The following is a 20,893-nucleotide window of genomic DNA, read 5'->3' on the forward strand; positions in this document are numbered from 1 at the left end:
AAACCCTGAAATGTATGCTTGCTTAGAAGCTGGTGATGGCGAAGTCCAATAATTACAAATAGAGTCAGCAACATTTTATTAATAATAAAGTAAAAAATACTGATTACAAGAAAAGTCACCGTACCATAGGAAAGCTTTAGTTGGGGAAATTTCACTTCACTATGGCACGTCATTGTGCTAAATGTCTTGTCAGTTTGTCACGAATGTCATGTCTAACAGTTTCAGGCTTAGCTATTTTATCAAGTGCAAAATGTATAATATATTTCTACATTAAATAAGGAATTACTAAATTATTTTTGTACATCTCCAATAACAATTGTATGTTGCAAAAAGTTTAAATGTAGCGATGGCTTACACAGAGAAGGTGTTATTGAGTGGCACGGCTTTGTCATTTTTGTTTTACGAATGTATAAACTCTGCAAACAGCCAGGTACTAATATTTTAATTCTTATACATATATTTAATCAATTAATCAAAAGTTTGACCCATGTCTATTCTTATACTTACTTTCAGGAGGGCTTTCTTATCGGCGACGTGACTTCCGAAATAACCAACCACATATCCGATTCTCAAAGCGATAACGCCCGTTTAGATACACAAATTGTTATTAGAACAGTATTACCGTTGCCATCGGTATCCTTGTTTTATTTTCCAACTGGTAGAATCAAAGAAGATGTTCTCTCCGACTTACTTTCCAGTACAGCTAATGAGATTGTTGGTTGGTACAAGTACAGAAAAAACACTCATATCAAACCAACATTTCGAGACAAGTTAATATCAAAAGGATTACAAAAATACTTTGAAAAGTATCATGGGAAGAAAACATTTGTAACATGTAACTTGACAAACAAAACATCTTCAGCAGGATCTACCCACACATTTATGTACAGATTTGGTAAAATTAATTGCTTTGATATGTATGAGTATGTGGATGATATAACTGCTAATCTGGGTGAAAAATACACTGGATATAAAAAGGCACATAGACTTTCTCCACACAGTATATTTAATAAAATTGTAAAAGAGAGTAATGTGCAGAGTAATAATACAAGTGATGCAATACTGCACATACAGGAAGCTGTAGACAAAAGACTTATAAAAGAGGCAAAGATTGCAGCTAAAAATGAGAAGACGATAAGAGAGCTTGAGACAGAAATCAAGGAAATTGCAAATATTTTATCACAGAAGCACTCTAATGAGCTCCATGCTACATATGACAAATATGTGGAAGATAGTTTGGTGAATAGAGAAGCTGAAATGGCACAGGCGTGTCTGGAAGCTTTAAAAACACCTTTAAAAGTGGACATACTGAATGTCTCTAATGTTCCAATCAACTGTAATAATTCTGACAGTGAAAATTCAGTCCAGTTAGTAGAAAGTGAAAATGAAAATAAAGAAGCCAAGCCGAGTCCACCACTAGAGTCAGCAAACTCGCCAAAACCAGTTCTAAACTATGCCGCTGCATTAAAAACTAGAAATGATGCAGCATCTACAAGTGTGAGTAATGATTTTACAATGTTAACTTAGTGTGAGACTATTCAGAATCTGAAGAGAACTGATAAAATTCCATTATTTCATTGTTGTTTAAGTAATATTATTAAAACAGCTAAATACTTGAAAAGTACTGGATATTTAAGTATATAATATGAATGATATTAGTATGTAACAACATCCTAGAAGCATGTACAACTAAATATTACCTGAACAACAATATTTATATAATATATTATGACAGTATGTTTTATACATATGAGAGTTTAGAGATTTTATCATCTGCAATAAAGAATAGCCTCTGTGGCGCAGTGGTTTAGGTCGCCACGCCGATACCACTGCAACGGGTTCGATTCCCACACGGGACAATGGAGAATGTTAACAAATTTGGATTATTAGCTCACCATATTCTCTGTTAAAAATAAAAAATACTAGTGAAAGAATTACTTTGATACGTCAATTAGTTTCCGATTTATAAGTAAAACAAGTTGTGACCGCGCGAGTCGGTGTGACGTCATTGTACATTACGCTAAGTCTGGCTCACATAGTCTCTTTTAATAATATTTACTATTATTACACTTTAAATGTAATAAGCAGACGAAAACACAACAAAATACTGCATAAGCTATTACATCTACAGCTGGAGACTTGATATTAAGCGGGATGCGGCCCGCGCGGCATGGTGTACTATGACGTCACGCTGTTAGCGGGACTCGATATTTTTTGAAAGTTTGAATGCTTGTAAAATCAAAACTACTTGGTATTTTTGACTGAAACAAAAACTAGTTTGCATGTACATGTGCAGGCTTTACTAGGTCAAAATTTCAAGCGATTTGGCATACCTACCTACCATACACAAATAATTGTTTCGGGTCTGGTTGTGCTTTGTGTCCGTTGTTTGTATGTTTGTAAAAGTCCCCGCGACACAAGAGCAATTCTTAGTGCGGGAGTTGTCTTTTAAAAAAAAAGAAAAAAAAAAAAAAAAATACAAACCAATGATGATGAGTATAGATTTATATATTTTTAACAAAATTGTATTTCTTTTTACAGAAACAAAACAATTTCAGTGAAGATTTGATAACATTTGATGTTGAAGACAAACATGTGAATAAAAAGACTTTGATTGTAAATGAGGACATGAAATGTGGTGACAGTTCACCAGAATATTAACAAGTGCCTTTTCAGCTAAGTGTTTAAATAATGTATAAGTTACCATTTAAGTGAAATGTTATATTGTAATATCGTTTTGTTTGTTACTTATATCTAATACTCAAAAATGGATGTTTGTAAACATAACTATATTATACTTAATTTCTTCCAGTGCACTTGCTTATTTTTGCTTTTACATCACATTCTAATATACTTACTTAGTAGTTTCATGTGCGTCCACTAGATGCTGATCTTACATTGCAGCCCCTGCATAGATATGAGTTGAAGTGATTTTCTGGAAAACTTAAACACTTTTAGCAGTTGTTTGCGTACACTCCAAGGATTTTGAGTACCAGCATACAATTTTGTTTATAGAATGACAACTTGAACAATATTTGATATACGAGAGATAAGAATGACCAACCATATGACTAGTGTATGCTCCAGCCCTAGCTATCTAGTTTAGGCTAGAGCTAAAGCTTAGGACTCAGACTTCAACATCTTATACCTCCTCCCACACCACAATCTCCTTCAAACCATCTGCATGAATCTGTCAATGATGAATCAGTCCAATTCTTTTGCACATTCTAGAATCAAGTACCTAATTGCTCAATTATTATCAGTTTTGATGTTTTTAATATCCTAAGCCTAAACAATTTCTGAAATTAAACATTCTATTATTGCTGCCCAAATTTTGACCTGCCTTTGACTTGCAATGTTGACTCAAATTCAATCATATCATTCATCATTGCGTTAGATTAATGTGTCAAACATCCTATTATTAACAACAATAATATAGAACAGATATTCATAGATAAATGTTTAGTTAATTTCAATAGTCATAATCCTATAAAATGTGACATGATGTGTATGTAGGTATATGTATATAAATAACATGTATTTCAATTGAAGACATCTGTGTATACTTCTAGCGTAAATTAAAATATATTATGGAGGCTGAAGGCCCATACAATAGAAATATTCCTTGATCGAAAATAAATAATTCATACAAAATATTTTACCAACAACTAAATTATTAATCACATAGATATACTACTTACACTCATTTCTGTATTATAATGTAGGGTAGGACTGTGTGTATGTTACTGGAGGGGGCAAAAATTGAAACTGAATATCTTATATAATAAAAATTATTAGTGTATTCAGTTCTAGTGCAGGTAATGAATAATATTTTTATACAAATAGGAAAATTTTGGAAGTATTTCCTATTTCTTTTTAAATCATCCTAGATTACGAAAGTTTTAAATTACTGTGATCATTATACATAGGTAATTGTAAAATATATTATTTTGCTACAAAAGATTAAACGGTAACTCCTATTTATGTAACTGTAGCACAGTGTGTGTAAATATCTTCTAAAGAAAAGAAGCACTAACACAAAACAAATATATATTATGTGCTCAGTCATTAATTATACCTTTGGAATCTCTGGTGTGGAGGTACCTATAGTACAGTGAACATTTCTCTGTTATTGCTTGTCTAGGCATATTCGAGAAACAAGTGTTGCTAATCTTTATATTTCTCTCTCTTTGTGTTACAATTTTGAATACTGCAGTATTCAAAACAAGGGTGCTTGCCTTAATCTCCCTAAGACACAACAGAATAATATGAACACCCTATATTCTGAATTAGACAGATCAAAAGGGGCGCACTTATATTTTTATTCTTACATAAAAATGGCATCCCTTTATACTATACTGGGTTCAGTCAAGACTATTAGTGATTACTTAAGAATTTTTCAGTTATTTCCAAAAGAAAAATAATGTTCATACTTTCATTGTTCAGGCTTACTTCAAAGTTCAATTTGTATCTACATGCAAACACATAGCAAGTATAATTTAATTTAGTTTAAAGAATCATTTTGTGACTTACATTTACTTAAGTACCTATGTAAATGGAATACTAATATTGTTTACATTACTTGTTTTCTATTCTTGTAAATAAAATAATTATCTTTAATGTGTAGTCATTTATGGCGTATTCTGCTGTTATAACACTACATGCAGTAATAATTATCGTTACACATTATAATACGTATAAACTGCAAATTAACTTAATAAACTTCGGTAATAATATTTATATACTAAAGGCTTCATAATCGGTCTCCGAGTATCTCTTGATATTTTTTGACTTCAGCTGCATTTTTTTTTTATTTTAAAGTCGTTGAATAATCCTTTGCTTTGGTACTACTCACTGACCAAAATGAATACGACGTTTTTTGGTGTAAAATCATTTAATCGTAACAAAATAATAATAATAACATGGCACAAAAACGTTATGCTTATAGCTAAAACCACATCTGATAAACGTAAGTCTTCTCTTCAAATAAAAATAATAAAAATCTCAAATAATACCCACTAAACATTGCATTTCTTATAAAATCATAACAAGGAATATACAGGTATATTAAATGTTTTGTAAAATCAAAACATAAATACATAATAAATTCTTTTTCAAACAAGTTTGTTAATCCTAGATAATCTTTATCCTGCCAGCTAAACCTAAGGTATATTATCTTATATTCGAAGTAGATATTATATTATATTTTTAAAACATGGAATGTTGTATCTCACTACAATATTGCGAAATTAATACTATGAAAGCTGCACACGATTGTAAGTAATCTATAACTGTCTATAAGTTGTTTTAGACTTAATCCTATTACGAAAAATGTTTATTCATTTTCCTGAAAGTATTACAGGAAAAAGTCAAGTTTGTCATTAGAAGTTTATAACATATTATGTGGGAAGTTGCTATTTTAAAGACGGTAGAATATTATTTGCTAATAATAGTAAGTGGTAATGTAATATCATTAATATTTATGTTTAATATGTTCTAAACCTGTGTATGTTTATATTTGGCACATTTGATTTAAAGTAAATCAGCGGCACCGGCAGGTGTGTCTCCTGCTAATTCGTTGACGAGATGTATAAGTCGTCGGGACTGTTGTACTGCGGTAGATGCTGGCACTAGGCCCAAGTGAATGCAGATCAGCTCTTTTACCGTCACTCCCCGAGTTTCTCCAGGGAAAGCCATCTCCAGTAGTTGTCTGCAAAATATTAAGATAATGAATAAAGTTCAATTTCGTAGTGTTAAGATATACTATTTCAATAATGTGTCACACAATAATAATAAGACAATAGACGTAACAATAGCGATAGAAGAAACAATCGCGGGACCGAGGGGAAGGCTTATAATTAACAGCTGGTAGTAATGGGCTGAAAATGAGATAAGCATAACGACGACGCACAGTGTGTTATAAACCCTATTTTTGTTTCGTCGTCTTTTTATTGAATTAATCGATAGAGTATACCATTCTGAGGATTAGAGTAAAACTCCGGGCTCGCTAAGACTTGTACTTTTTTCGTTATTCAGTGTCAAAGTTCCGGAATATCCGACTATTGAAAAACGAAAAAAAATTAATTACTATTTAACGGAAGTACTTATTCCAGAATTTATTTATTCTATCGAAAGAAGATATAATAGCCGACCATTCCACCAATTCCTGAAGCTTTAGCATGAATAGGTCGAGAGATATGATTTTTTTTCTCATTTTTCGTTTTTATTTTTTTATTCATCTATACCACCGTAGTAGGTGGTCATTCCTACATCAAAAAATTGCTAATACTTTCTTTTATTTGCAGTATTATTTCTAAAACCTAACTCATTGGTTTCCAGGAGATATTTGAAAGTTTAGTAATATCCGAAATATCCGCATATAGGGCTGCCACTTCAATCAAAATTTAATAAATTTATTTTTATAAAGTTTTAGCTTTTATATCACGACCATAACAAGATATCATAATTTTGTGGCTTAAAATGGCAAAGATTGGGTAATTTTATAAAGGAAATTAAAAAACAAATTAAGAAATTGGTATGATGTTGATTGATACATTTATTTGGAATCTGTCTATAAATTCTAACTCAAAAGGCTCAACTTATAGTAAATGAAAGAAAATCCTTTCCGATATCTCATAAGTATACCTATAAATCAACATTCAACATAAGTACTATTACAACATTTTGTTTTTTTTTTTCAAAATATTTTTAGTTAATTTATTTAATTGTAAAATTAAATAAATTAACTAAAAATATTTTATAGTGATTTACAACCATTTTTTTTTAAATCAATTTTATTGTAATTTTTGTGGTATAACAATTTTAAGAATAATTTTTAATGTATTTTATATATCTACATGAATTATATACCTATCTATAATTTTAAATCAAATTTTATCATGTATGTACATCAATTGTGTCGATTTTTTATTTAAAAAATACGATAAAATTATTTTCGTCAACAATTTATTTATTATAATTTATACGCATATTATGTAATTATATTTGTTGATTTTTTTTCTAAAAGCAAAATCAATGGTTGTTCCATCTGGAGTTGGAACAATTTTAGGGGACTGAGCGCCAGTCAACCTTAATACCGTAACCGTACTCTGCACTTCAACAACCTCAGTAAGGCGTGACTGAGGTACGTCGTGCAGAACTACGGCCGGGCTTGCCTTAACTTTTTTTTCAAATAAAGGTTTATAATCTTATATAATTTCGGATACTCGAAAGTGACAACCCTAAGTAAAATTTAAAATTTTAAATATCTCATGGAAACCAACGAGTTAGGTTTTAAAACTAATACTGCAAGTAAAAGAAAGTATTAGCAATTTTTTGATGTAGGAATGACCACCTACTACGGTGGTATAGATGAATAAAAAAATAAAAACGAAAAATGAGAAAAAAATTCATATCTCTCGACCTATTCATGCTAAAGCTTCAGGAATTGGTGGAATGGTCGGCTATTATATCTTCTTTCGATAGAATAAATAAATTCTGGAATAAGTACTTCCGTTAAATAGTAATTAATTTTTTTTCGTTTTTCAATAGTCGGATATTCCGGAACTTTGACACTGAATAACGAAAAAAGTACAAGTCTTAGCGAGCCCGGAGTTTTACTCTAATCCTCAGAATGGTATACTCTATCGATTAATTCAATAAAAAGACGACGAAACAAAAATAGGGTTTATAACACACTGTGCGACGGTCTGGCATATCTGCTTTTTGGCTTCCGTGCTGTGGCTATAATCATGCACATAAGTGTTAAGCGGCACTACTTTACGGCTATCTTCAGTTTATCAGCTGGAAGTGGAGATAAATCCATGAAGTTGTCACATTAACTCACTTGTAGAAAGTGCCCTGTATATCGCCAGGTGAGGGTAGCGTGCGGACGACTGCCGGGTTGGGCGTCTTCTTCGGGCGGACGGGCACTCCGCGGCGCTCCCACCACAGCAGCGAGCAGCCGTGCAGCGCGCCGCGCCGCCACGTGCCCGCGCAGTAGCCCTCGTGGATTATCGAGAACGTACGACCTATTGCACGACGAATCTGAAAAATAAAATACAATAATATTACGGCTATTTTTCATAGAGAGTGATGTGTCAATGTTATAAAAGGTAACATTGTCAGTCAGTCCGTTACGTTTGAACGTCGAAACTACAGAACCGATTTAGCTAAACTAAGCTAAAATAATGGATTATATTCCGTCGAATGTAACTCTATTCGTATGGCAATCAACGAGTGATAGGTAAAAGGTAAAGGTTTGAAAGTGGTACTTAATTTGTTAATGATCATACCGTCTCCTGTGTAAGCATATCAGCAGCATCAGCCATATCGGGCGCGAGGAATCTTCCGGTGGTGCGGTCCACGTAGATGAAGTGTATGAGACCGGGGAACTCCTCCACATACTTGTGCAGCGTTAGGGAACAACTCGGCTCTGGTTCTCCCGTGCAAACAACCCACATTAAGCGAAATAATCGATACAAATATGATGCGTTCATTGTTTTGTGACAGTATTCATTTGCTATCTACTCATTCTAGTAGTAAAAAGTAAGTAAAAAATGATTAAGTTATCGAAATGTTGCCTTAAACTCGGTATTCTGGCTTTTGTTTAAAGTGCTCAAATAATTCTGTTATATCAAAACAGGGTAGACTTCACTTAGACTATTTAGAGAAAAGAACATGCCAAATCATGTATATTGTGTCACAAAACAACTAGGTACTAATGAATGATACATACTAATGGTTTCTATGAAAGCAAATAAAAAAATAATAAATACTATATTATAGCAAAATATTGAAGTACTTGTATATTTTGCCAAGATAAATAACTTTTACGGATACATAACAACGAACTCGGCATGCTAGTTAGCGTTTAGCTATTGCTTTCAAACTCAAAGCAAACTTTATTTTCCACTTCACATCAATTTGATTTTATTTACAAAACGATGTTTGTGATAAGATAGTAAGTAAGGGCGTCTCATTTATGCGTTGTATATACATATAGCAATAATACCGCACGTTGACATGGTAGGATTTCGCTATATTATATTATAGGTGTGTATACGTGCAATAATCTTGTGTTATATTCATAAATATTTACTTTTTTTGAAAAGTGTGGCACCCTCGAGTATGGCTATATTTTAATCTCAGTGAGTGAAGCGATGACCATAAGCAATTTTACTTTAAAGAAATATATTGCACACAACAGTCCCAAAAATTAATCCATCAGCTTTTAAAATATAAAATGTAGCTAGCATTCAAAGTAACGCGACACGCTGCAAAATAGTCAAAAATATTGAAAAGGATATGGTGCCATACTGAAGTATCTTTTGGCCTTTACGCAGAGAAACTCTACGTAAGGCGCGAGGATTTCTTTCAAGCCGACCAAGGGCTGGTCCAACTTTAAGCTCGGGATGTCAGGCTTTAGCTGCTCGATCACGGCTTCGAGAGCTGTCTGCATAGCCGTAGCAGTCGTCTCAGGAGTCAATGGAGTAGTGGTTGTACAAGACTTGCGCAACTCCAACATTCGACTGGTCAAACGGGCGCATAAATTAGCGTTCGCTTTGTTCTTGCGCAATGCGTCTGTCGTCTAAAACATAAACATGTTTCACAATAACTCGATAATTCTCAATAACAACTTAATTATGTAGAACAATTTTAAATGGATTTTTAAGTACCTTTTTTAAAGATGCTTCTAAAGAATCTAACATGCTGGGTAACATCTCCAAGGCACGTTGCAGTAGTACTCGTTTGATATTAATGAGTACTTGATTAGAAGTGAATGTTGCAGCTCCGACTTCCCTATAAAAAAGCAATATGATTATTAAGAGGACAAAGCACATTACACAGAAAATCATTTCGACGAAGTCGGGGGCAGAAGCTTGTAATTAATATTTTCGGAAATGATGTATTTTTGTTGCCGCTATGTCTATGCTCTAGTAAAATATGTAAATATACATACACTTAAAAATGAATAAATAAAGTTATATTAAGCAGGGCCCTAACACAGCACACATAATTTATTTTCCGTTTTTTAATATTATAGCAAGTTTGAAACTTACCTCAATTCCAGATCGACAACAACAACAAGAGTAATGCGTGGCGCAACTTCTGCGATATGCATAGAATGTGGCGCACAAGGACCTCCAGAGCCCGCGCATAGATTCACTATGGCGCTGTTCTCCGCTGACAACCCTAAAACAATTGATTGACTAAGTAGATTATAATTTAAATCTATAAAATAAATGTCTGTAGGGTTTTGTAAGGATTGTAACCCAAGTGGCCTTCTTTGGTCTCTGCCCACCCCTATGGAAAAAAGGCGTGATATTATGTATGTATGAGTATAGTATAGAGTATGTCTATAGGCCAGTTAGTTATTAAAAAATAATAAAACATATTAGTATGAATTGAATTAAGTACTTCTAGTTCAATAAGGCTGAAACAGACTTATGAAAACTTACAAGGTACTTTTACAAACTCCTTGGTATGATCATTAGAATCAATGTCTCTGTAGTCTTGCCAGAACTCTTGAGCCGCCACACACTGGATACTCAACAGAATTAAATCTGGAGGTGCCAAGTCTTCACTGCCTCGGCTAAAATAATATTAAAATATGTCATTAATTTATGTTGATGTTTGAATCCTAATAGCCATTAGAAAAAAGTAATTAATTTTTGATCTTTGTTAAATTTTGTTAATTGTCTTTCACACAAGAATAGTGTATAATTTTTTATCGCCAATCTTTTTTGAAGCTTACACCTCTGAATGTTTAAGGTCTGATTGCAATTGTTTAAATACTAGAGTATAACATTACAAGCCAACTTTAAATACAGTTTTACCTTGAATACAGTGCCAGCAATTTGTCTCCAACAAAAAGCATCAGGTGGCTGTGTGAGTAAGGTAGTTTAATATCCTTAGAAGCAGCTTTCAATGCATTTAGAGCAACTGCAGTAGCACCGGTCTCTCCAATGATACCACTGGCTCCAGGGATAGAGTCTCCTTTGATACGACTCTCCAGTAAGGCAGAGACCCAATTTTGATATGTTGGGGAATGGATGCTGTAATATATAACACTATGGTTTTTTTCTTCTAATAGTTAACCTAGTGAGAGAGTTATCCAAGCTGCCAGTAGGCTTTTGTCAGAACAAGGTTTTAACAAACTTTGCCACAATGATGGTTGTCCATAAAAATAATTCAAAATTGTAGTTTCATGTGGTGTCATTGAGTTTCAAGTAATTACTCTGAATAAATAACAACATATCTTCAAAATACAGCAAATAAATAAGTAAAGCAATAGGATCTACTCTATGTCACAGGTAACTTACAGGTTCATATTTTGGCCACAAATATGTTGTACAAAAGTTTTGAAATCCATGAGCTCACGACTAGCTTCATCAGGGGTGTCATCACTCACAATGATAAAAACATGATCGAGCATCTGAAGAAAATGTCAATCCATTATTATATCTCTGCTACATTAATGTATACAAATAGAAATATTTAACTTTTCTATACATTTACCTCTTCAAAAACAATGTTGCTTTGGTCTTTGCACTGTATACTAGAATAAGTATTGCCAAATTGTGCAGCCATAACCCTTTGTGAGGTAATCACAGGAGCCAGATACTGTGCAATCCTGATTTTATCTGGCACATCAGGTTCCAGCTAAATTAAAAGATACAAATAGTTAAAGGTTTGATTACCTTTGGATACAAAAATTGAAAGGTAAAGGCCCAACCCAACAAGTTCAAACCCCTTCTGTTTAATAGATATTATTAAATTATGAAAACATGTTGTAATTTGGAATCAAGCAGTACAACATCCAAATGTTGTTTTGATGTGCATGTAACACAACAAGTAGAATAAATCAAATAGTTTCCTTTACCAATGGCTATAATTAAACTTACGGTATGATCATTGTACGCGGTTACTAGACGATCCATAAAAGCGTAATTCCATTTTCCAAATACCAAGTCATTGGCACCATCAAAAATTAAAGCGGCGTTCATCTTGAGAACCTTAATATGTTAGTAATTTATAGGTACTAGTTTACATCCGACGCCGCGACGGGCAGTTGCAAATTGCTACCGTTACAGTACAATACAGCTTATTTTCCCATAACTATGCTTCACAATACTGAAAGAGTTACAACAATATTGTTACACTAACTTTATAGTCGTGACAGTACCGTACCGATCACAATAAAAATATTGATTGATTGACAATATTGTCAAGAATTGGTCGAATGATTTGACATTTGACTGACAAGAAGTGTCGTCTGTCAATAGGGGCCATTGGGGGTGAACCAATTTGTTCTAATTAGTCGAATCAAACTAAAGAGAGATATATGGGTCGATTATAATAGTAAATTTTTTATGATTTTATCCCGCTGATAGGAATTAAGTAGGTAGGTACTTTAGTAACATCGATAAAATACTAGATAGATACCTACGCTATTTACCGGTCTAAGATTATAGATGCTCGCAAGCAATTTTCAGTCTGGGATTTCTATTAAAATCAATTTGAAGGATAAAGAATTTTCAATAGGTACTGCAGATTCCGGTAACGTTGACTGAATGTTGACAAGTAATTGTAAATTAAACTGTTTCGTTGGTTAATTTTGTAAGCATACGACATAAATATCTGAGACAGGGCAGTGTTCCTACCAAACTACTCCGTTTTTAGAGATAATAAACTCAACAGCGGTATACGGATACGGTATCCCTCAGTACCGATATTGGATATCCTAAATTCCTAAGCCAGACGTACCTACTTTGTCTGTGATTTAGGGGTAGCCAGGGCTAATAATGTTTTTTCTATCATTCCACATGACAACCAAAATGACAGCTGTCTATGTCTAGGTTTAATTTCATTCAATCGCGGTCAATAAAATATATTGTAACTTACTTGTACCCTATACAGTGATAACATTATAATATTTCTAATCAAAGCAGAGAGTGAATTGTAAATTTCTCACACACAATATATTAGAAATTGACTTACAATACTATGGCGGCTAAAAAAGAGGCAATAGTAAGTAAACCTCAAATATAATTAATAAGATAGAATTTCATTTGGAATTGGTGTCGATTTTCTAACGTACATGCTAATATTATTACCATTCAAAATAATAACTTCTTGATTGGTATCATAACGTTTAAACGCGCCTTAAACAATTTATCATTTACAATTCTATAATTAGATGTTTAAATTCTAGTAGCTTTACACTTATCAGGTTACATGGTAGAGATAAATAAAAATATTGTTGTTATATTGAGCAATTATTGAGATAGCAATACCTACTGTTATTGTTTGCTGTTAAACTATACATAGCATGTTTAATTGTGATGTAATATTATTGTCTAATAAACCTACTGCAAAAGTTCTATTTGATAAAATGTTTGGGAAAGAACCTCAAAATATCTTATTAGCACATTTAGCATTTATAATAGGTTTGATTCCAGTATTCCACTAAATATGTATTCTGAGAAGTATTCATTGTTGTTGCAGAGAAAAATCAAGTCCTTATGTGTATTGACTCTTGGAGGAGGTGTAGCCTACCAATATATTTATTACAAGAAAGATTTCAATAATTACTATGAAAATGTTTTGCAACCTCTAAGCCAGCTCTTGAGTCCAGAACTGGCACATAAACTTGGTGTAGCAGCTATTAAATATGGTTTCTTCCCTCCTGAAAAAAAAGATGACCCCCAAGTGTTGGTAAGTATTGTAATAAAAATGATAAAATTGCTGATTGGACAGAGATTCAAAGTATATAACTTCAAAATGTTGTTAATTTAATTTGCAGAAAACTAAATTCCTGAATTATGATTTAAATAATCCAATTGGAATAGCTGCTGGTTTTGATAAACATGGTGATGCTGTAATAGGCTTAAGAAAATTAGGTTTTTCAATAGTGGAAATTGGCTCAGTGACACCTGAAGCACAACCTGGAAATCCTAAACCAAGAGTTTTCAGATTACCTGAAGACAAAGCTGTCATTAACAGATATGGTTTTAACAGTGAAGGCTTTGATAAGGTGTATAAGAAAATAGATAGTATAGAAAAAACACTATTGGACAAAGGATTATTGGGCATTAATTTAGGAAAAAATAAGTTATCTCAAAGCCCAACTGAGGATTATACCTTAGGAATAAAAAAGTTCTCTGATGTAGCTGATTATTTTGTTATAAACATAAGCAGGTATAATAAGTATATGACATACATATTTTAAAACATAGTTGAATACATTCTTCTAGCTTGCTTTTTGCAGATAATACATGAAATCTTATTGCTATTTATTTTCCAGCCCTAACACTCCAGGTTTAAGAGCACTACAGAAAAAAGAAGAACTTCAAACACTTCTCACTGAGATTAATAAGACAAGAGAAGTTGTTCAAACAAAAAACAAACCCCCACTATTGCTGAAACTGGCTCCAGATTTAAGTTCAGAAGAAATGAGAGAAATTGTGTCAGTTATTTCAAAACCAGAGTGCAAAGTTGATGGATTAATCATATCAAATACAACAGTGGATAGATCTGCCCTAAACAATACTCAGTTCAAAAATGAAGTAGGTGGTTTGAGTGGAAAACCACTGACATATAAGTCTACTGAAATGATTAGAGAGATGTATAAGATGACAAAAGGTTGGTATTATGTAATTGACATATCTTTTAAAATAATGTTCAGGCACATTGTTTTTACATAATATAAGTTAATATTACTTTCTCATTACAGGAAAAGTTCCAATTGTTGGTGTTGGAGGAGTGTTCTCAGGACAGGATGCCTATGAGAAAATTTTAGCAGGTGCCAATGCAGTGCAAATATATACAGCTTTAATTTACCATGGTCCTCCAATTGTTTCAAAAATTAAAACAGAATTAGCAGAATTGCTACAAAGAGATGGTTATAACAATGTCAATGAAGCTGTTGGAAAAGGAGTTTAGTATAAAATAAAAATAATAAAATGCCATGTACAAATTTATAATTTTAATAATGTTGATTAATGTCATAAGTACACTTATCTTTACAATAATGTTGTCCGAAATATATTTAGTAAATTTACATGTTTTAACTTTTATTTTTCTTTCATTCCAATACCACAGTCTGAAAAAATAAAAATAAATAATTATGTAATCTGTTGGGAGTAAAAAAAAATTTTTTTTTTATTTATAGACTAGGCTAAAAGTGGTAATACTAGACTTCATTTACACTAGTAAGCAGCTGAGAATGTTGAGAGGGGGTTATTGGTAAAGTTATTAGCTAGAGGTTTTAAGTTCCCATAATTGAATATATAAACAGTAATACTGCTTACAGCCATAGGACAGACCTTGATTATTCATTAAGAGCACTGGAGATGACCAATCAAAGCGGCTGCCATAGTATGATCTACTCTAGTAGGTATTTCAAATTGCAAACAACCAAATAGAACATTAAAAACTATTTTATTTCCTACCTTCTATTTTGCATTTAGGCAGTTGCTGTGTCAAATATTGTTTACAGCCCTCCAGATCTGAGACACTGGCTAAACTAAATAGCACTAAAGTTTCAAGATTTCCAAGTGCTTTTAATTCCTTTAGACCAGTATCAGTTACATTAACACATTTAGAAACTTGCAAATAATTTAATGAGGAGCTGGCATATGAGAGACCTTTCAAGGCTCTGTCATCAATGTACTGATTATTATGTAGAATTATTTTCCGAATCGCAGTACAGCCGACTGAAACACACACTGAACCTAAATATGGCAAATTCAGTAAAAAAATATGGAGATGCCATGTACATCACACTACCTACTTAGATGTGGGAAGCCATAATGAGAAATAGATGAGTCTGTTCCGTCAATTTCTAATATTTTTTTAACAGGCTGCTTTTCTGGTGGTAAAGAGTTATAATCAGCAAGTTTTGTTCCATCAGCCCAGACTACTCTTCCTCCATTGCGCAACACCCATTCAGCGCAAGTTCGATCTGGTCCGAACTGCTTTAGACGATCGGTGTCAGGCTTATTGAACATCATGTTTACATATTCCCAGAATGATCTCACTTGTTTATTTTGAGGTATGAAAAATTTTCGGGTGATCGCAACATTCTGTTTACAACAAAATAATTATTATTCTAAAAATAATGATAATACATTACGGAGTTAGACATGAACAAAACACAAAAACATACATTACGTAATGTTCGTAGCATTTTTAATGGATAAATCTATTTTAAATTCACAGCGGCATAATTTTGTTACTTTTGAGCACTTTTGACAGTGTTTGACAATGACACTTTACATTGTTATGATTGTCATTTGTCAATGCCAGCTGACGCTGATTATGGATGTTAGCTATTTATATTTATGTACCTAATATACAGGGTGTCCCAAAACTCAACGATAATCCGAGACAGGATGAAAGGCCAAGTCATACCGGCTATAGGAAAAATAAAAAGAAAAATCCATATCACTTAGTTCAGCAATAATAGACACTTTTCAAAAATGTTGAAAATCCACACCCTTGGTCGCATTTTCAAGTCCTGTGATCACCAATGTCACAATTTCGCTGTGTTTTTTTGAATTTCGTGATCTTTATTAAATATGCTATTAATCGTATAACAAATTAATGCACAAAACATTGTTAATTTAATAAAAAAAGTTAAGTTTTAGTGAGTCATCTTTCTCAAAAATCAATGAACGAACCATCGATCTTATTTAATTATTCTCCTTAAACTAAAGTAATTCCGAATTGTTATCCTCTAGCATGAATTCAGGCTCTGCAACGCCTTACAAAAGACCTTTGCACCGGTCAATCAAAATTCCTTGCATTTATTTCTTCTGACGCTGTGTCAATTTTCTGGCTAAGTTCTGATAGATTTTGTATTGATTTCGAATAAACTTTTTCTCTTATGCATTCCCAGTAAAAATATCTACTGGATTTAGATCGGGAGAACAAGGAAGCCATAAAATTGTACCACTGCGTCCGATCCATTTGCGAGGATACTCTTCGTTCAAATAAAAATAACATTTTTAATGGCAAGAAAAGTGGCAAGTGTTATACTATTTTGAAATCTTGATTAAATGCGCCAACTTTTGAAATAACTTGCCAAGGGTAGTGTAGTACATTTTTTTTTCAGTATAAAGCGTCAAAGTTGACTAACGATATTTTTGAGAAAGATGACTCACTAAAACTTAACTTTTTTTATTAAATTAACAATGTTTTGTGCATTAATTTGTTATACGATTAATAGCATATTTAATAATGATCACGAAATTCAAAAAAACACAGCGAAATTGTGACATTGGTAACCACAGGACTTGAAAATGCGACCAAGGGTGTGGATTTTCAACTTTTTTTAAAAGTGTCTATTATTGGTGAACTAAGTGATATGGAATTTTTTTTTTATTTTTCCTATAGCCGGTATGACTTGGCCTTTCATCCTGTCTCGAATTATCGTTGAGTTTTGGGACACCCTGTATAAATGAAAAAATTGATAAGCTTACAAATTAATATTGATTCTAGTGTCATGCTTACCTGAGAACACATCCCGTCACGTCATATCGTTAAATTCCTACCTTGATCCCCTTCTTTTTTATATAGGTACTGGGTAAAAGGTGTTGAAATCATCAAAATATAGATTAATGTAGAAGAATAGGCCGTATTAGGCTATTAGTTATAAAAAAAGTTAATTTAGTTTTTTCCAGGGTACCCAGGGTGAGGTTACCTAGGACCTACCAAGTTACCTACTTTTGTGCCTACTATCATGTACAAAGAAGTAGACTCCAGTTATATAGGCTGTAGGAGTTGGCAACACTAAAACTGACGGAAAAAACATCGTAATCCAAAACAGAGAAATTAAAGAAATAGTATCAAATATTGTTTCATATAGTTACGTTTTTCTGGAGGAGTTAAATTCTATTTTGTGTCTGCCTATTACATGGTGATTCAAATTTCAAGTGTATTTTTATGAATCATTACAATGTCGGAATCCTATGGTAAGTAATATTCAATAGTGTTTGCGTCGTAAGCTGTTACAGTGATTAGTTACAGTATTGTACTATCAGATTTATTGTACCTAGATCACTCACGCAATTTTTTTGCTGTTTCAGAATATTTATTTAAATTTCTTGTTATTGGAAGTGCAGGCACAGGAAAGTCAAGCCTTTTGAATAATTTTATTGGGAACAAATGTAAGTATCAAATACTTGGTAATGTGTGGTATATTGTCAAACATTTTAGCTTTCAGTCGTATTACAATAGAGAAATACGTTTAATTCTATGTACTTTTTATTTTTGATATATATTTATCACTCTTGCTCTCACAAATATGTTAGATGTTAATCAGCTTTTCATAAAAATTAAGTTGTTTTGTGTCTTTGCTCATTTCAATCATGGTCTACATGCAATGCATATCATAAACTATCATGTAATTAATTAGTGAAATGCCTGGTAAGTGGCAAAAGGCTTGTTTGGAGACTCCTATGACATGGAACTGACTCTGATAATGGCAAAACATGAGTGTATTTCATACCCTTCCATTCTACATACACCTCGGAGTAAAATAGCTGTGATATTTTGTATTTATGTATTTATTACAGTTAAAGAAGATCGATGTCACACCATTGGTGTAGAGTTTGGCTCTAAAATTGTGAATATTGGAGGCAAGTCTACTAAATTACAAATATGGGACACAGCTGGTCAAGAAAGGTTTAGGTCAGTCACTCGCTCATACTACAGAGGTGCTGCTGGAGCTTTGCTTGTCTATGATATTACATCTCGAGATTCATTTAATGCCCTTGCCAACTGGCTCAGAGATGCAAGGACACTTGCCAGTCCTAATATAGTGATACTCTTAGTGGGAAACAAAAAGGACATGGAAGAATCCAGGGAAGTTACATTTACTGAAGCTAGCCAGTTTGCACAAGAAAATGGTAATTATTCTTATAATTTTTGGTTTATCTAAAATGAAGCTTAATTATTGTGAGTAAAATATTTTTTTTTTCTATTTCAGAATTGATGTTCCTAGAAACAAGTGCTAAAACCGGAGAAAATGTAGAGGAAGCATTCTTGAAATGTTCTAAGACTATTTTGGCTAAAATTGAGACTGGCGAACTTGATCCTGAGAGGATAGGCTCTGGTATTCAGTATGGTACCGGCACATCAAAAAGACTGAATGCTCCTAAGAAACCTGCACGAACACCATCTGACTGTGCCTGTCATGTTTAAGATTATTTGGTATAGATTGTAACATATGCAAGATCTGCAGGCAGATAATGAATTTACTTATGAATCTTTTATGTAGTCTCTCTTTTTTGTGTTATATAATCTATAAGTTGGATTTAAAAATATGATAGGAGTACAATTCAATTGTGCTCCATTAGAGATCTTATTCTATGATCTGTTAAGATTAGGAATTAAATTTAGGTATAGCCATATTATGTTGTCACACTTTGCTGTTTGTTAACTGCACACATTGTTGTCCTTTTTGTCAGGTTGTGAGATAAATTAGTTATTGCCTAGGGAAACCATGAAAAAAAAAACTATGTCAATATCATTTTCACATTTAATTTTAAGATATTGCTATACCAATAGTTTGTATCTCACTTCTATGATCTCTAAGGTTTGTATGTATTCTAGCAGTGAAAGTACATCCGCATAAAATCAATCAGTCTTGGTATTTTTCATTATTTTAAAAGTAATATATGGCTTATACAAGTTAATTTACGATATAAGAAGTAGCCTGTACCATAAAACACTATATTATATAAATACGACGATGTGAACTGCAAGCTAAAATATATATCCATCATTTGTAATTATTACTGTGAGGATACAGTACCTAAATACATGGAAATCTAATAATAATTCATGTTTATTTCCTTCTGCAGTTTCAATCACGTAGTCAATATTTTATTAAGATTAACAATATACTATCAATATTATAAATTTATGTATTTTCCTAAAACTGAAATCAATACAATATTTATGACAAACACAATATCTATCTGAATATAATAATTGAAGGCAATATGTGAAAGGTTCTAATATGCTTATTAAAAACGTGCATCCACAATGTCGGTATGCAATTTTATCTGTTTAACTTTATAAAATCGCAATATATGCTAAGAACACGATTTCATTACTTATTTTTATTTATATGAAGTTTGGTCAATTATTTATACTACTGACAAATTATAACGAAATCTGTGAGTTAAATAAAATAAATTTATTGATCTTACTTACACAACATTATGGTATGTCTTCGAATGGTTTCCCTCCGTGATTTGCAGCAGTTACTGTTGTTAAATCACGTAATAGAGTTGACATTTCACCAGAGATATGAGAAAAATTGAGCAGTAGTGCTGCATAAAAGGATGCTTTCAAGTTTTTGTTGTATTAGCACATTTTCTGAATACATTATTTATGTCGGGACCAGTTTAGCTAAGAGATCAGTCAATTGGAATGATCTTTTAGGTAAAAGTTTCGTTTTAAATGTCACATAGGTAGGTACATTAGTTATAATATATTTATTCCCTATTATAGAACCATCAAATTTTAATTATAATTATCTATTATTTTTATAATAGGAATTCATAACATTATCAAACTATAATTAAAATACGATAATTAGAGAATGCAGTGTTAATCTCATTAGCTTCTTTATAGCCGCTATAACCCTTATTGGTTGAATAATTAAATTCGATTTTTAGAGATATAAAGCATAGTTCAATTGACAATCCATTTGTATGCCACTCCTTAATAATATCATTTATGATTAGAAGTACCTAGGTACTCAGATATTCATTTTCAATTTATTCATGCTTACAACCACTCTTACTGGCAAACATATGATCTTGTAATGTTTATGGCCTAGGTATATTTTGAAGTGTTTAATGTAAAAGCGTTTTTG

At 32.5% G+C, this 20,893-nt stretch overlaps 5 protein-coding genes across 6 annotated transcripts; 3 read left to right on the plus strand and 2 right to left on the minus strand.

Annotated features, from left to right (window-relative positions):
- Positions 1-170: 170 nt before the first annotated feature.
- Positions 171-4,620, plus strand: LOC142975877 (BRISC complex subunit FAM175B-like). Its single transcript, XM_076118997.1, has 3 exons — positions 171-430; positions 514-1,497; positions 2,542-4,620. The coding sequence occupies exons 1-3, from the start codon at positions 347-349 to the stop codon at positions 2,659-2,661; spliced, it is 1,188 nt and encodes a 395-aa protein (XP_075975112.1). The 5' UTR covers positions 171-346; the 3' UTR covers positions 2,662-4,620.
- A 255-nt stretch (positions 4,621-4,875) lies between these two features.
- HPS1 (Hermansky-Pudlak syndrome 1 protein) lies at positions 4,876-12,255 on the minus strand. The gene is made up of 11 exons (XM_076118996.1): positions 11,907-12,255; positions 11,521-11,664; positions 11,325-11,437; positions 10,839-11,057; positions 10,461-10,594; positions 10,062-10,194; positions 9,678-9,801; positions 9,309-9,589; positions 8,295-8,445; positions 7,847-8,046; positions 4,876-5,710 (listed from the first exon to the last, which is right to left on the minus strand). Exons 1-11 carry the CDS (start codon positions 12,006-12,008, stop codon positions 5,533-5,535), a joined length of 1,779 nt encoding a protein of 592 aa, XP_075975111.1. The 5' UTR covers positions 12,009-12,255; the 3' UTR covers positions 4,876-5,532.
- A 585-nt stretch (positions 12,256-12,840) lies between these two features.
- On the plus strand, positions 12,841-15,060 carry Dhod (dihydroorotate dehydrogenase 2). The gene is made up of 5 exons (XM_076119342.1): positions 12,841-13,032; positions 13,510-13,719; positions 13,808-14,202; positions 14,309-14,646; positions 14,738-15,060. The coding sequence occupies exons 1-5, from the start codon at positions 13,009-13,011 to the stop codon at positions 14,944-14,946; spliced, it is 1,176 nt and encodes a 391-aa protein (XP_075975457.1). The 5' UTR covers positions 12,841-13,008; the 3' UTR covers positions 14,947-15,060.
- On the minus strand, positions 14,968-16,321 carry LOC142976110 (ATP synthase subunit s, mitochondrial). Of its 2 annotated transcripts, none has more exons than XM_076119344.1 (4): positions 16,172-16,321; positions 15,797-16,088; positions 15,456-15,719; positions 14,968-15,106 (listed from the first exon to the last, which is right to left on the minus strand). In XM_076119344.1, exons 1-4 carry the CDS (start codon positions 16,190-16,192, stop codon positions 15,078-15,080), a joined length of 606 nt encoding a protein of 201 aa, XP_075975459.1. In that variant the 5' UTR covers positions 16,193-16,321; the 3' UTR covers positions 14,968-15,077. The 2 variants fall into 2 exon arrangements, with proteins under 2 accessions (XP_075975459.1, XP_075975458.1); XM_076119343.1 differs by having other exon boundaries at positions 15,456-15,731.
- Positions 16,322-17,769: 1,448 nt separating this feature from the next.
- Rab4 (RAS oncogene family member Rab4) lies at positions 17,770-20,122 on the plus strand. Its single transcript, XM_076119394.1, has 4 exons — positions 17,770-17,978; positions 18,093-18,173; positions 18,582-18,914; positions 18,995-20,122. The coding sequence occupies exons 1-4, from the start codon at positions 17,963-17,965 to the stop codon at positions 19,207-19,209; spliced, it is 645 nt and encodes a 214-aa protein (XP_075975509.1). The 5' UTR covers positions 17,770-17,962; the 3' UTR covers positions 19,210-20,122.
- Positions 20,123-20,893: the final 771 nt, after the last annotated feature.

This window comes from Anticarsia gemmatalis, chromosome 10 (assembly GCF_050436995.1).
Source record: "Anticarsia gemmatalis isolate Benzon Research Colony breed Stoneville strain chromosome 10, ilAntGemm2 primary, whole genome shotgun sequence".
Taxonomy (NCBI): domain Eukaryota; kingdom Metazoa; phylum Arthropoda; class Insecta; order Lepidoptera; family Erebidae; genus Anticarsia; species Anticarsia gemmatalis.